The following is a 14,961-nucleotide window of genomic DNA, read 5'->3' as shown; positions in this document are numbered from 1 at the left end:
AATGCAATTAAAAGTTTTGTTATACTTAAGTTTTATTTTTTAAATTTATATTCTTTTAAATATTGTTCTTAAAAATAAAAATATATATTTTTTTTTAATATTTTCAATTTTATTAAGATTTCTTATAGTGAAAATACAAAAAATATGACATTGATTGTTAATTAAAGCTACTCTTAATATGGCTATCTTAATTTCAAAACTTTCCTTAAAGTATATGAGATTATATGTATATTTTCAATTTTAGATCGACTACATATGTAGATAGTTTTATAACCTCTCTCTTGATAACTCTGGTTTTTATTTGACGCAACTCACTTATGTGTCAAAGTAAAGAAATTAAAATAAAATTATAAATTTTCAGCTTTTTGCCAGCAATTTTATTCAAAAATGCCATAGTCCAACGTCAGTATGTAACCGCAGCAAGTAAACGAGGCAGCCACATTGCCTAACGTGCAGCTCAGTAACTGAGGCAAGTTCTGGCGTCGAGTTCCTGCAACGGGAAGCTGCAGCGGTTGGCTGCCTGCTTGATGGGCCAAAGCCAAATCCATGGACGTGTCAGCCAAAAGGGGACGACTCCCATTTTGAGCCCAGTACCCAGTACACAGTAGCCAGAACGGCCCGCTCTAATTTTTGTGACAGTGTCTGTCCGTCCGTACACTGAAAAAAATACCAACTTCTAAAATCAAAAGCATTCGTCTTACATAAACCAAAATATGGTCAATAATCAACTATAGGAAAAAAAAAAACAAATTTTTTCATACTAAGCCATTTTCTCAATGTGTGTACTTTGTACCCCAAATTTTACCACCTGAAATTCGAATTTCGCAAATTGCCGTCTTATTGCACAATAAAATTGTCTCAGCTATGTTGTGTGAAATTTTCAGCCTCCTAGGTATTATGGCTTGCGCTGTGCAATGATCAGTCAGTGAGTCAGGACAAAGAGTTTTATATATATTTACTAAAAAACCTGCCCTGTTTTTTTGTTTTATTGTCTTGACTATTTAAGAAAATTTACTCTAATTCGTATGTATATTCGTGGTTTTGAAAATATAAGAATTTGTGACTTTAATTTTTATGAGTTGGTGTTATTTTAAATGTTCTTAAAAACAAGATGTGTTTTCTAACTTTAAGAAATTTATGTTTTTTTGATTAAAATATAATTTTTTTTTATTAATACTATTATTTAGGATGTTTATTGAGATATTATAAATATTATTTCCGTGGCAAAATTGTTAATCCCTTTTTGGTCGAAGACTCTGGGTTCGAAGGGAGGGAGGCAGGCAGGAGAGGAGGTGGAGAGGAGAAGAGGCAAAAAGAGGAGCTGATGATGCCGAGTATCTTTTGTATTTACTTCTGTGCCACATGCAACATGCGGCAAGCAAAGGATATCGCCAAGGATAACGCCAGGAGCAGCAGCAAAGCAGCGTTCTCCCAATGCGACACTGGTCCGGAGTGAGGAGAGAAGAGGAAACAAGAGAAGTGGAAATGGGAGAAGAGGAGAGGAGAGGAGACAAGAAGGCGTTTCTTTCCTGTCCCTGGCTATCAAAAGTGTTGCTTATTAAAATAAAATTTATTGCTTGTTTGCTGATAAAAATGAAGACAGACGCCCCCCAATCCCCCGACCGTCTATACACCCTTCCTCCTCTATGTTAGCCCAGCTGTCCGCCAGAGGGCGCTGCTGCATCTGTGTGTGGCACGTAAAAGTGTTAAAACGATAAGCGGCAAGAAACATAAAGAATATTGCTGCAACAGGAAATGCAGGACCATAAAGCCACAAGGACACACAAGCAGAGACAGAGAGGGTCAGGCAGAGAGAGACAGCGAGAGCGAGAGCGAGAGAGAGAGAGAGAGCCCAAAGGAGCACTGGAAATGGAGTAGAAGCAGAAGAAAGAGAGCAGAGGAAAGGGCCAACTAGACAAAAGCCATAATGCAATTAAAGGTGTGGAAAGGAATGCAAATAAGCGTCCAACTTAATGAGCCTTCCTCGCTGTAAACCTTACAATCCGCATCCTGCGTCCTGCATCCAGCATCCAGCATATACCGACTGCCCACTTTCTATTTCTTTCCACTGCTACCAGCTTACAGTGGGCAAAAAAGTCTTATATCAAATCACTTTTTATAGTTCCAAGACCACAAGAGCTAAAGTCATCAAACTTGGTATGTGGCTTCCTGGATACCGTTCACAGATGAAGTTTGTTCTTATTTTTGGATCGGACCACTATATATAGGAACGATCGGTCGAAAATCAAGTTGTAGTAAACAAATTTCCTTGTTTTTTTGAGATATCTCAATCAATCTCACAAAATATGCATTTTAGTTGGTCTTGTACATCCTGTTAATGAAATTTTTGTAGTTTTACGTATCCTGACCGAATCTCCATACCTAATTTCCGTTAGGGGTGCTAAGTAGAGATCGAAGCCAGCAATTTATATAAGAATATAAGCATTTTGTAAGTTAATTTATTCATTTCTCCCACTGTGCAGCTGGCCGCTGCATTTGTTTGCAGTCGAGAACTCAACTACTTGGACATGCCTCGCTGCTCTTCTTCTGTCTCTTCTTCTGCCTTCGTCTCTGCATCCTCTTGCCCCTTTCCCCTTGCCACTCGCCTCTTGCCACTTGACAATGGCACTCACAAGAGCAGTCGGCAACTGTCGTCGAGTGTCTCGAGTGTTCAGGCTATTTGCCACATTTTTCTTCATGCATACCCTAGAAAAAGGGTATACCTAGTAGATCAGCACACTTTTCACCAAAGTACAGTGGGAATTTTGGTTATTTTATTTTAAATTTATAAATAAATTTGATCAAAAATTATTGGCTTCTTATTTTAATTTTTTCTTTTTTCACTTTTGAAAATGCTTTGAGTTTATTAGGTATTCATATTTTGACTTTTAAACTTTCGATATTAATTTCTGTTAATAATTAAAATTTTTTATATGAACGCATAATTTATTTTTCTTTTTTATTCAATTCACAGGTCACTTCATTTAATTTAAAGTAACTTTTGGTCAATTGCTTTTAATTAAACCCCGTTCGAATTCATAAAGAGTTGTCCTTTAATTTTTTTTCCCTCTTATTTTAGCTGATTTAAATGTATTTATTTTTTTTTATTTTTCTAATTTATTTTATTATTTATTTCGAACTGTCTCTTGTTCTTGTATCAATTTGCATTTTCTAGGGTATTCAAAGTTTGACAATTATTGAACCAGTTGAGTTGCTCTAACTTTTTTTTGCTATCCTTCAAGTGGTTTGTCTAGACGACAAACCCAATCGAAAGTCCCCCAATCGCAATGCCAATCAAAAACTGACAGAGAATCGCAGTTGTCAATTTATTGGCTGTTGTTTATGTGGCCATAAATAATTGAAGTTTAGACCAAGTTAACAAATCTCAATGGTTTTTGTTGTTGTAGCAAAACTCACTGAGAAATCTTTTGCCAATTATTATCAAAAGAGTACGGTAGGAAAACTTTTAGCTGAAATAAGCGATTAATTTTAATTAAGCCATTACTTCGTAAAAACTAAACCGATATCCAAAAAGAATATTATTTTTATTATGTTTTAGTCTTTCAATTCATTCTGTATTCAAATTTTATTAATTTTGTAAAAAAAATTATATTCCTCTGGATCTTGAGTTCGATGCTAAGGGTCCCCCCTTTGAAATTTAGATATTTGAAAATTTTAAATCTCAAGTTTACACTTTTAATCAACTCCTTATATCTTAATTAGTATAAAACAACACCTTAAAACTGATTCTGAGACATTTCATTTTCTTGTAAAAAATCATGTGAAATTCAACAAAAATGTTGACTTGTAAAGTTGCCAAGTCCAGAGTCTGACCAACTTCAAATTGACATAACTTTGTCAAAACTAAACCGATTTTCAAGTGGAATGTCATTTTGATCATATTTTGGCCTTTTAAACCATTCTTCATTCAAATTTAATTAATTTTGTAAAAAAAATTATTTGCCTCTAAGTCTTGGGTTCGATTCTAAGGGTCCCCCCTTTGATATTTTGAAAATTGAAAATTTTAAATCTCAAATTTTCACTTTTTATCAACTTCTGATATCGTAATTAGTATAAAACAATACTTACAAACTGATTCTGGGACCTTTCATTTTCATGTAAAAAATCATGTGAAATTTAACAAAAATTTTGACTTGTTAAGTTCCTAAATCCATAGTCCGACCAACTTCGAACATCCATAACTTTGTCAAAACCAACCCGATTTTCAATCGGAATGTCATTTTGAATATAGTTTGGGCTCTATATTCTTCCATTCTGCATTCAAATTTAATTAATTTTGTAAAATAAATTATTTTTCGCAAAATCTTGGGTTTTAATCAACTTCTTAAATCGTTATTAGTATAAAACAACACTTTAAAACTGATTCTGAGACATTTAATTTTCTTTTAAAAAATCATGTGAAATTGAACACAAATTTTGACTTGTACAGTTGCTAGATCTATAGTCTGACCCACTTCGAACTCTCATAACTTTGTCAAAACTGAACCGATTTTCAATCGGAATGTTATTTTGATCATGGTTTGGCCTCTGAATCCATTCTGCAATTTATTTAATTTCGTTAAAATAATGTCATCCCCCTTGATCTGAACTGCAATTTGGAACTTTGCAAATTAGAAATATTTAAAAGCAGAATAGAAAATACAAATTTAAAAGAATAATAACTTTATTTGAAAATTGTTTTAACAAAAAATCAATAAATAATTTGTACATTAAATATTTGATGTTTACTGAGTCTGGTTATTTTGACATATGTGGCTATGTTATGTTACTACATAATGCGAGATTCAATATATGTATGGAGCTCTCAATAGTTGTTGTAGTTGTAGCCAATCTCGCTGAGGAGTGTGTTGCCGTCGGAGGAGGTGCTTTGGTCCTGCATGTTGCGGAGCACGCGATGCCTCAGGTGCATTGTCCTCAGGCGTTGCATGCGACGCTTCAGGTTGCAGTAGACGGGGCAGCAGTCGGGGAAGGGCTTATACATCAGATCCTCCTCGTCCCCCTGCTCGCACTGCTCGGGCAGAATGTCCAGGCAGCTGACGGAATGCAAATGCAAATAGAAATGAAACAGCGATAAATACAGAGAATGTTGCAATTGTGTGTTGTGAAGTTTCATGGAATTTTGTGGCAAGCACAGGCAGTGTGTGTGTGTTTTGTGGCATGCAACTACACAGAGCGAAACAAAACTAGAATTTCGTATTTGAAACGCAACTAACTTGATATCTTATCAGAATGGCATCTACTTAAGAGAAGTATCTCTATGTTTTTCCTTTTATTTCATAAGCGAAATTTTCAGTCCGAAATTTAAGTAGTTTAGTATTTTAGTATTTTATTTAAATTTTTAATGAAGACTTTTCGAACTCTTTCTGTGAAAATTTGTTGTTAAAAATCCGGTTGGAACCCGAGACTTTATTTAGAACTTAAATATAGAATTTTCAGGTTTAAAATTTTATTTTGATTTTGAAGCTCTGCGATAAGTCGTTTTAAATCTTGTTTATATATATAATTTATATGTGGAATTTTACCACTACTTGGTAAAAATAGAATTTAAAAACTTAGATTTCAGATTTAAAAATGTTGATTTAAAATTTTGCAAACATGTGTCGTAAAAAATCGCCTTGGAAAAATCGTATTGAAGCCAAATTTATATTTAGAATTTTCCCACGTTATTTCTAGAGTTTAAGCTGATTAAATATTGTATTCTCTTTAAATTGAGTGCTCGCTTTAAGTAATTTGTGCTTATATCAGCTATTGATATTATAAATCGTTTTTTTCGACTACTAAATTATTTTTTTTCGAGTTCATTTGAACTTAATTATGAGTCAGACTTTTTTCTCTCTGTGTATTGTGCGCGTGTATGTGTGTGTTTGTGTGTTGCATGCAACTAGATAACATTTTAAGGGGCACTACTCGTTGGGTCTAGACATTTTTTCCACTACGAAAATAGACCTGGAGCGCGGCATTATCTGATTATTCTCGCAAAAGAGATTCGAGCAGAGACTCAGGAGGACGAGGCGACGAGGCAGGAACTTGGATTGCTCCCACATGCAACGTCGATAGGTGCCTGCAATGAGTGGCATAAGTACCTGAAATGTGAATCAATTGAATACAGTGAATACAGTGAATACTTACGCAACACGCCATTATTATTCTCACTGGAATCATCGGGATTATTGTAACCGCGCTGCAATTGATAGTGCTTCATATGGAATTGGCCAAATCCCTGGGAGTAACTTAAGCAGCTCAGGCCAAAGCACACACATAACCACAACGATAACGATAACTGATGCATCATGTATCTATATAGCAATATATCTATATCTTGTCTCTCTTATACCGTTTGTGGCGACTGATGTGTGGCAACTACGCGCCTAACTCACACCACGGACAACACACAGCTCTCAGGCACAACAAAATGATTTTCAACATTACGTATACGCAATGTAATTCAGCATTCATATTGCATCTGCATACGTATTGTGTTTGTGTATCTAAATTGGCTGCGACACTTGATTAAATCAACAAAAAACAAGAAAAATTGATGTGCAACGGCACACCGAGAATTTGATACTCTTGCCGAGTCATATATTCCATTTTAAACTGATTGTTCCTTTTCCGATTTGAGCCAAATATGTTCAGAATTTGTTAGACTGTTCCATATACTCAATTTGTTAGTTTGGTTAGGATAGCTTACAAACCTACAAAGTTTTTTATACAAAGAAATTTCCTGAAGTGTAAAATTTGACCACGAATGTAACCTCCTTCCAGTTCGGGTCTGTCTTAATGAACGGTGAATTTGTCTTAGCTATGTTGTACCAAAATTTCAGCATCCTAGGTCTTACCGTTTGGGCTGCACAAAGATTAGTCAGTCAGTCAGTGAGGTCAAACAGTTTTATATATGAAGCGGTACCAAAATAAAACAAGATAGCATTAGAGACCAACTTCAATAGAAACAAATATCCAATTTGATTCAATGTCCTGATCAAGAGTATATATATTTTATGGAGAGGTCGTGAAAAAAATATAACGCCCGCTGAAAGGGTATAAAAAGTAGAAAAACAAATCTTGCAATTGCAAATTTTTGCGTTTTACATGCGCCCAATGATTAATACCCCATTCTAGAATTCGTACTCGCACTCGTACTAGTTCTCATACCCATACTGTGAATACAAACATGTATTCGCACTCATATCATACAAATCAAATCCATCAGCCTCCAAATTGTGCACAAACCGTTTGTTTGTCATAATTGCCACAGAACGGACCCACAAAATGTCAAGTGCAACTTGTGACACAGAAACGGATAGCACAAATATTTTCACGAGCATATATTTTAATGAATACGCGGCGTTGCCCGTGTCATCCAACTGCATGTATGAGTCAATGAAAAAACAATCCAATTATTTATCTATTTTCCCCCATTGTAGATGGAATTTTTTCAAAATGGTTTCAGTCCGCGTAAACAGCCGAAAATATATCATTTAATTGAAGATAAATCATTCAATTATCATACTACTCAATCAATATCTCGAATCAGCTCAATATTTAAAAACCATGGAAATACTAAATAATTTCCAATTAAAATAAAAACTACCATAATCATCTAGTTGAATTAAAATTAAATATTTTGCCATAACATTTATTTGAGACCACACACCAGGTAAATTATAGAAAACAAGTATTTAAGATTATGGATAGAAGACATCTTCGTCGAAGTTCCCTTCGGAATCTGAAAAAAATCAAAATCAAGATCGCATTTCAGTCGCAAACAATTCTACAATATTTTGTAGAGCCTGAATCAGTTGTTGTCCAAGGTGTCGTCGTGCTGTCCGGGGGATCCGAAGAAGATCCAATTATTGTGGTCAATATAGATATCTCTTCAGAGTCCTCAGTCGTGTCTTTAGCGGAGGAACTACTTTCTAAACTGCTTCCAGAGTCTGTAGTTGCATTAGCAGCTGAGCCCACTGTTGTTGCCCAGCTTAGGGAATCAGTTGAAGAGGTAGTTGATGATTCAGATGAACTAGTTTGAAAAGAAGATGAACTTGTAGTTCCTGTGAAGTCTGGTATCATTGTTGTTTCTGGAGAAGTATTTGATGCAGAAGAATCGCTTGAAGAGGATGTTGATTCATGTGAACTAGTTCCAGAACTTGTAGTTTCTGAGAAGTCTGGTATCATTGTTGTTTCTGGAGAAGTATTTGATGCAGAAGAATCGCTTGAAGAGGATGTTGATTCATGTGAACTAGTTCCAGAACTTGTAGTTTCTGAGAAGTCTGGTATCATTGTTGTTTCTGGAGAAGTATTTGATGCAGGAGAATCGCTTGAAGAGGATGTTGATTCAGGTGAACTTGTTCCACAACTTGTAGTTTCTGAGAAGTCTGGAATCTCCGTTGTTTCTGGAGAAGTATTTGATGCAGAAGAATCGCTTGAAGAGGAGGTTAATTCAGGTAAGCAAGTTGTTCTTGTTGAGTCTGGGAACTCTGTTGTTTCTGGAGAATTATTTGATGCAGAAGAATCGCTTGAAGAGGAGGTTATTTCGGGTGAAGTAGTTCCAGAAGTTGTAGTTTCTGAGAAGTCTGGGATCCCTGTTGTTTCTGGAGAAGTATTTGATGCAGGAGAATCGCTTGAAGAAGAGGCTAATTCAGGTAAGCTAGTTGTTCTTGTTGAGTCTGGGAACTCTGTTGTTTCTGGATAAGTATTTGATGCAGAAGAATCGCTTGAAGAGGAGGTTAATTCAGGTAAGCAAGTTGTTCTTGTTGAGTCTGGGATCCCTGTTGTTTCTGGAGAAGTATTTGATGCAGAAGAATCGCTTGAAGAGGATGTTGATTCAGGTGAACTAGTTCCACAACTAGTAGTTTCTGAGAAGTCTGGGATCATTGTTGTTTCTGGAGAAGTATTTGATGCAGGAGAATCGCTTGAAGACGATTCTGAATCATTTGAAACTGTTCCAGAACTTGTAGTTTCTGAGAAGTCTGGGATCCCTGTTGTTTCTGGAGAAGTATTTGATGCAGGAGAATCGCTTGAAGACGATTCTGAATCATTTGAAACTGTTCCAGAACTTGTAGTTTCTGAGAAGTCTGGGATCCCTGTTGTTTCTGGAGAAGTATTTGATGCAGGAGAATCGCTTGAAGAGGAGGCTAATTCAGGTAAACTAGTTGTTCCTGTTGAGTCTGGGAACTCTGTTATTTCTGAAAAAGTATTTGATGCAGAAGAATCGCTTGAAGAGGATGTTGATTCAGGTGAACTAGTTCCACAACTAGTAGTTTCTGAGAAGTCTGGAATCTCCGTTGTTTCTGGAGAAGTATTTGATGCAGAAGAATCGCTTGAAGAGGAGGTTAATTCAGGTAAGCAAGTTGTTCTTGTTGAGTCTGGGAACTCTGTTGTTTCTGGAGAAGTATTTGATGCAGAAGAATCGCTTGTAGAGGATGTTGATTCAGGTGAACTAGTTCCACAACTAGTAGTTTCTGAGAAGTCTGGAATCTCCGTTGTTTCTGGAGAAGTATTTGATGCAGAAGAATCGCTTGAAGAGGAGGTTAATTCAGGTAAGCAAGTTGTTCTTGTTGAGTCTGGGAACTCTGTTGTTTCTGGAGAAGTATTTGATGCAGAAGAATCGCTTGTAGAGGATGTTGATTCAGGTGAACTTGTTCCACAACTGGTAGTTCCTGAGAAGTCTGGAATCTCTGTTGATTCTGGAGAAGTATTTGATGCAGAAGAATCGCTTGAAGAGGATGTTGATTCAGGTGAACTAGTTCCAGAACTTGTAGTTTCTGAGAAGTCTGGGATCATTGTTGTTTCTGGAGAAGTATTTGATGCAGAAGAATCGCTTGTAGAGGATGTTGATTCAGGTGAACTAGTTCCAGAACTTGTAGTTTCTGAGAAGTCTGGGATCATTGTTGTTTCTGGAGAAGTATTTGATGCAGAAGAATCGCTTGTAGAGGATGTTGATTCAGGTGAACTAGTTCCACAACTCGTACTCCCTGAGAAGTCTGGAATCTCTGTTGATTCTGGAGAAGTATTTGATGCAGAAGAATCGCTTGAAGAGGATGTTGATTCAGGTGAACTAGTTCCAGAACTTGTAGTTTCTGAGAAGTCTGGGATCATTGTTGTTTCTGGAGAAGTATTTGATGCAGGAGAATCGCTTGAAGACGATTCTGAATCATTTGAAACTGTTCCAGAACTTGTAGTTTCTGAGAAGTCTGGGATCATTGTTGTTTCTGGAGAAGTATTTGATGCAGAAGAATCGCTTGTAGAGGAGGTGATTTCGGGTGAAGTAGTTCCACAACTCGTACTCCCTGAGAAGTCTGGAATCTCTGTTGATTCTGGAGAAGTATTTGATGCAGAAGAATCGCTTGTAGAGGATGTTGATTCAGGTGAACTAGTTCCAGAACTTGTAGTTTCTGAGAAGTCTGGGATCATTGTTGTTTCTGGAGAAGTATTTGATGCAGAAGAATCGCTTGTAGAGGATGTTGATTCAGGTGAACTAGTTCCACAACTCGTACTCCTGAGAAGTCTGGAATCTCTGTTGATTCTGGAGAAGTATTTGATGCAGAAGAATCGCTTGAAGAGGATGTTGATTCAGGTGAACTAGTTCCAGAACTTGTAGTTTCTGAGAAGTCTGGGATCATTGTTGTTTCTGGAGAAGTATTTGACGCAGGAGAATCGCTTGAAGAAAAAGTTGATTCAGGTGAACTAGTTCCGGAAGAACTTGTAGCTTCTGAGCAAGCTGGACTTGAGGATGTTGGTGATTCAGATAAACTAGTTTCTAGTTCAGCTGAAGTTGTAACTGTAGAATTTTCACTTTTATCCGGCAAGAGATTCTCCGGGCTCTCAGTGGTCTGATGTGATGAGGTTGAATCTGTCAGTTCGGAGTTGATGGCTGTGGTCGGAGTCGTCTTTAGTGTGGTTGTCAGGGTCGTGAGTGGAGGTCGGGCTGTCGGAATGGATGCTGTACCTGATCCGCTGGGGGCTGCTGTGCAGAAGAGGTCCTTGCACTTGGGATACTCTACCTTATCCGGCAATTTGGTATTGCATTCCCCAAGGCTAGAGAAATGGTAATGTGAAGATTAAAAAATATCTCGATAGATAGATATGAATGACTGAAACATACCTTATTTCATTTGAAGAGCTACAGAAAAAGTGGCATCTCCTCACGGCCACAATGTAGGAATTTTTTTCGCATAAAGGTCTGGAGCCTTGCACTACAATTGGTAAAGGATTGCGACACAAATATACAAATAGAAAAAAACCATAAATGTATATATATAATATTTAAGTGTACCATTATAAATTCAACTAATAATATAATTATTTAAAATTCATTAAAATAATAAAAATTAAATTTTTAATTTATATTTCAAATATTTTAAAAAATGTGACCAAAATTTTTATTTTAAATATAATTTTTATGTGTTCTTTAAGGACATGTGGAATAATATATGAAAGGTATTGATTTTGGAAGCTTAAAAGATTTGGACATTCAAAATTTAAAATCATTTTTATTTAAAAAAATTAACTATAAAAGTTATTTTTTTAATTTTAAGTAATAATCAAAATTGAATTATAACTTCATAGTATTATCGTATAAGAGAGTCAAAAATTTATCTTAATAATTCATTACTTTTTACAAAAAATAAAGTGTATTTGCTTGAGCAATTACAGGAGAAAACAGAACACAGATTTTGTGATATTTTGTCGAACTTTATAGCTATTTTTCAATTATGAATTATGACTGTGAATGAGTTTGAGTTTGGGCACTCACCTTCCTCGGCAAAACGGTTGCAGTACCTGGAATAGGGTCGGGACTTGGGTGCTACAAGTAAATACAACACATGGAAAAGGAATTGCAATGGATGTTGACTTAATAGTTGGTCACTAACTTGATTCAGTCTGACCACTGACTTTAAGCGGGACCAGAGTCAGGACTACAACCAGGAGCAGGAGCAGCATCCTCCACAGTGCCTCAATGGAAAGTAAAAGTTGCATTCCACTCAAATCGCGCTAATACGAGAGTATTTCGAAAACGAAGCGAAAAAAAAAAAGAAGAAAAGTAAACCGAGAATGGAAAAAAGTTTCAAAGTACTGAACTAAGAAATCCAAAAACTTTGACTTGTCCGCTTGAAAATGCGAGTTGACTGTTGTGGCTTAAGCTTTATATTTATATATATATATACATATGGGGCCAGAACAGGGGGCGTGGCAGTGTTCGGAGTTGGCCAACTTGCAACTGTCTGCAAAAAAAAAAAAATAAAACCGTATAAATAATTTCTTGCAATTGCTTTCTTTCATTTCGCTTCGCCTCTCATCGCAGTTTTCAAGTACTGCACTAACGAAAATGATTACAAACTTTTTTCCAAATGACATCGTAAAAACTTAAATAACTTCAGGCAGCAACAACAACAACAACAACAACAGCAGCAAAAACAAGTGGAGAAGTCTGAAGGCGAAATACTGACTCTGATTTACCCGTTAAACAATTCAGATGATTCCCTTCCCATTCGTGTATTTCAAATTATTAATAGGAATACGAAAATTTGGAAAACAAAACTAGAAAGCATTTAATTAGAAAACCAATATTGTGAATTCTGTTATTAAGAAGATCAAATTTGGGAAGGATCGAAATTTGGAAGAATTTTATTATGAAATAAAAATTATAAACAAAAAACTTGCAGAAGACAGGTATTCCGGAAAGTCAATATCGAACTGATTTTATTCGGAATTCGTATAAGGTATCAATTTGGATATACAGTAACTCAAGAAATTGTTTTGACTAGATTAAAAACTTACACAATATTTTGCATGCACAGTCTATTATCTTGAAGTTCAAGTTTCTGTCTGATTTAAATTTATCTTATGGTTATTAGAACAACTTTAAAAAAAAATAAAGAATAAAATTTGCAGAGTTTAAAAATTATATCAAACATATATTTGCATTGCTTGTTTTGTCTAAACCATTACTAACAATTACTGCATATTAATTTTATATTAATATTTTAAAAAGTAAAGCCTACTTTCAGGCGCTAGAAGAGTTTAAAAACTCAAAACAGCCATAAATTCTGTAATACTTATACGATCTGGATGCGATTAAGTATGATGATAGATAATATCAATATCAATCAAGCCGACTTTATGCATTTCAACGAATACAATATACCCGTTTTTTTTTGGCTACGTAACGGGTACAAAATGAAGACGAATGAGGGAGTAAAACGCCAAGATAAGTGCCAGCGAATTCCATGCGTAATTGCATTCTGAATATTTATTTGCAGTTCAAGTTGAAGTGATTACCCCTTCACGCACCCCTTTCCCCCTTCCCCCTTCTGCTTGCCCTGCTTTTACTAATATCTTTGGCCAACTTCTGGCAGCCAATCATATTTCCAAGGCACACTCTTTAAGTTGCACGTTACGTATACGCAATTTTGTAAGATTTACTGTTAATAGTTACATATATGTTATTTGATAACGGATTTACATTTAAGGTGCATAAGGGAGGGAGTGGGAGGGGAGAGGGGGTTATTCACGGTCAATGACTAAACGGCTTAAAGATGAAACAAATACGAGTATTTCTATTGCCTCAACAAATAGAACTTGTCAAAGTTTAACCACAATTCATTGGCAACTTAATTGATTAATAGGCTTAACTCTGTCATTGACAACTGCTTACAAAATGTCTTATCTACATTGTCAATTTGAGTGAAAATATCCCCCAGAGAGGCGAAAAGTGTTGGAAAACTGTTGTATGAAACATTTGTGTGACGCAATTGATAAACTGATTTTTTAGTACACAAGTAAATGACTCTCAACTAATTACAACTCAACTAAATCAAAAATATCTTCCTAAGGAATTTCGAGAATTTTCCCCTAGGAGGAAAATGAGTTGCAACTCATTATTGTTGAAAACCCTTTTTAAGTTTCATTCGATAAATATCAAATGGATATTTAATTATGCAAATTATGTTTATACAATGTATTAGATATACTAGAATGGATTTCTATATTGCTTGACCGATTTTTAAAAAGTAACACCCCTGGGTGGAAAATACACGTTAAGCTATTCAAGAAGCTTTTAAAAATGTTATATCTATTGATACAAATTGATAAATTAAAATAAAAAAAATAAAATTATCTCCTACAAGCTACCTATTTTCCACCAACGAGCAATTTAATATTTTTTTGCTTTTCTTTTTCTATCAGTTCGATGATATTAGATGATTCGACTGAAGAAGTTTTCAGGATTTTCACACAACTACACATAAAATGTTTGCGCTACCAACCTTGGTCAATTTCCCCCTCACAAGTGGAAAACGGGGGTTGTTTTCTGTTGTCTTAAATTAAATGAAATTATGTTAAATGGAATTAAACTAGTTTAAATTTATGAAAGCAAAAACACTAAATAAAATGCCGCCTAAAGAACAAAGCGAGTGCTTAAAACAAGCTTCCCATTTTCCTGCCGTTTATCCTTGCCCCGTTCCTTCCCTTTTCTCGCCTTTCCACCCCTTTCCACCCAACCTTTTAACAGGCTCACTCTCCTTTTTCTGGTCAGCCGCCAGCTGAGCTTCCAGCTTTCAGCTGCCAGAGTTGCCTGTGGTGGGATATGTATACTTACATTTATATTTAGAGCATATTCGCAGCGAAGCCAGCAATTAAGTTTGTAAAAGTTAAAAGTTTTCCCAGCGACAACATTGTCTGGGGCGACCCTTTGTTTGCACGTGGCCCAAAACGTACTGACTGTGCACACCCTGCAAGTGGCTATCGCACTGGCCGGGTATCTAATACCACAAATGACATTTACATAAATAAAGAACGTATTTACAATAATGTAAATTACTTTAATTTATGGAATTGTGTTAAAATGATCTTTAAATTAATTAAAACACATAATGTATTTTATTATTTAATTCAACTATTCAGCTAATATTTTTATGGATTAATAAATTGTCTTAGCTATGT

General features: G+C 35.6%; 3 protein-coding genes and 1 long non-coding RNA gene across 6 annotated transcripts; all 4 read right to left on the bottom strand.

Annotated features, from left to right (window-relative positions):
• Positions 1-3,221: 3,221 nt before the first annotated feature.
• On the bottom strand, positions 3,222-3,479 carry LOC117787110. The gene is made up of 2 exons (XR_004617667.1): positions 3,418-3,479; positions 3,222-3,333 (listed from the first exon to the last, which is right to left on the bottom strand). It is a non-coding gene; the product is annotated as an uncharacterized LOC117787110 (long non-coding RNA).
• Positions 3,480-4,719: 1,240 nt separating this feature from the next.
• On the bottom strand, positions 4,720-6,382 carry LOC117787012 (uncharacterized protein CG1552). Of its 2 annotated transcripts, none has more exons than XM_034625451.1 (3): positions 6,151-6,382; positions 5,929-6,082; positions 4,720-5,054 (listed from the first exon to the last, which is right to left on the bottom strand). In XM_034625451.1, the coding sequence occupies exons 1-3, from the start codon at positions 6,311-6,313 to the stop codon at positions 4,826-4,828; spliced, it is 546 nt and encodes a 181-aa protein (XP_034481342.1). In that variant the 5' UTR covers positions 6,314-6,382; the 3' UTR covers positions 4,720-4,825. The 2 variants fall into 2 exon arrangements, with proteins under 2 accessions (XP_034481342.1, XP_034481350.1); XM_034625459.1 differs by having other exon boundaries at positions 5,968-6,082.
• A 1,243-nt stretch (positions 6,383-7,625) lies between these two features.
• On the bottom strand, positions 7,626-12,136 carry LOC117787056. The gene is made up of 5 exons (XM_034625504.1): positions 11,892-12,136; positions 11,774-11,824; positions 11,123-11,213; positions 10,967-11,055; positions 7,626-7,747 (listed from the first exon to the last, which is right to left on the bottom strand). The coding sequence occupies exons 1-5, from the start codon at positions 11,995-11,997 to the stop codon at positions 7,707-7,709; spliced, it is 378 nt and encodes a 125-aa protein (XP_034481395.1). The 5' UTR covers positions 11,998-12,136; the 3' UTR covers positions 7,626-7,706.
• LOC117786994 (uncharacterized protein DDB_G0271670-like) lies at positions 7,631-8,930 on the bottom strand. Of its 2 annotated transcripts, none has more exons than XM_034625439.1 (2): positions 8,785-8,930; positions 7,631-8,400 (listed from the first exon to the last, which is right to left on the bottom strand). In XM_034625439.1, the coding sequence occupies exons 1-2, from the start codon at positions 8,890-8,892 to the stop codon at positions 7,777-7,779; spliced, it is 732 nt and encodes a 243-aa protein (XP_034481330.1). In that variant the 5' UTR covers positions 8,893-8,930; the 3' UTR covers positions 7,631-7,776. The 2 variants fall into 2 exon arrangements, with proteins under 2 accessions (XP_034481330.1, XP_034481322.1); XM_034625431.1 differs by having other exon boundaries at positions 7,631-8,452; positions 8,837-8,927.
• Positions 12,137-14,961: the final 2,825 nt, after the last annotated feature.

The sequence above is a fragment of the Drosophila innubila genome, chromosome X (genome assembly GCF_004354385.1).
Source record: "Drosophila innubila isolate TH190305 chromosome X, UK_Dinn_1.0, whole genome shotgun sequence".
NCBI classification, from domain to species: domain Eukaryota; kingdom Metazoa; phylum Arthropoda; class Insecta; order Diptera; family Drosophilidae; genus Drosophila; species Drosophila innubila.
Note: the sequence above shows the minus strand (reverse complement) of the source record. Positions and strands in the feature narration are given on the sequence as shown.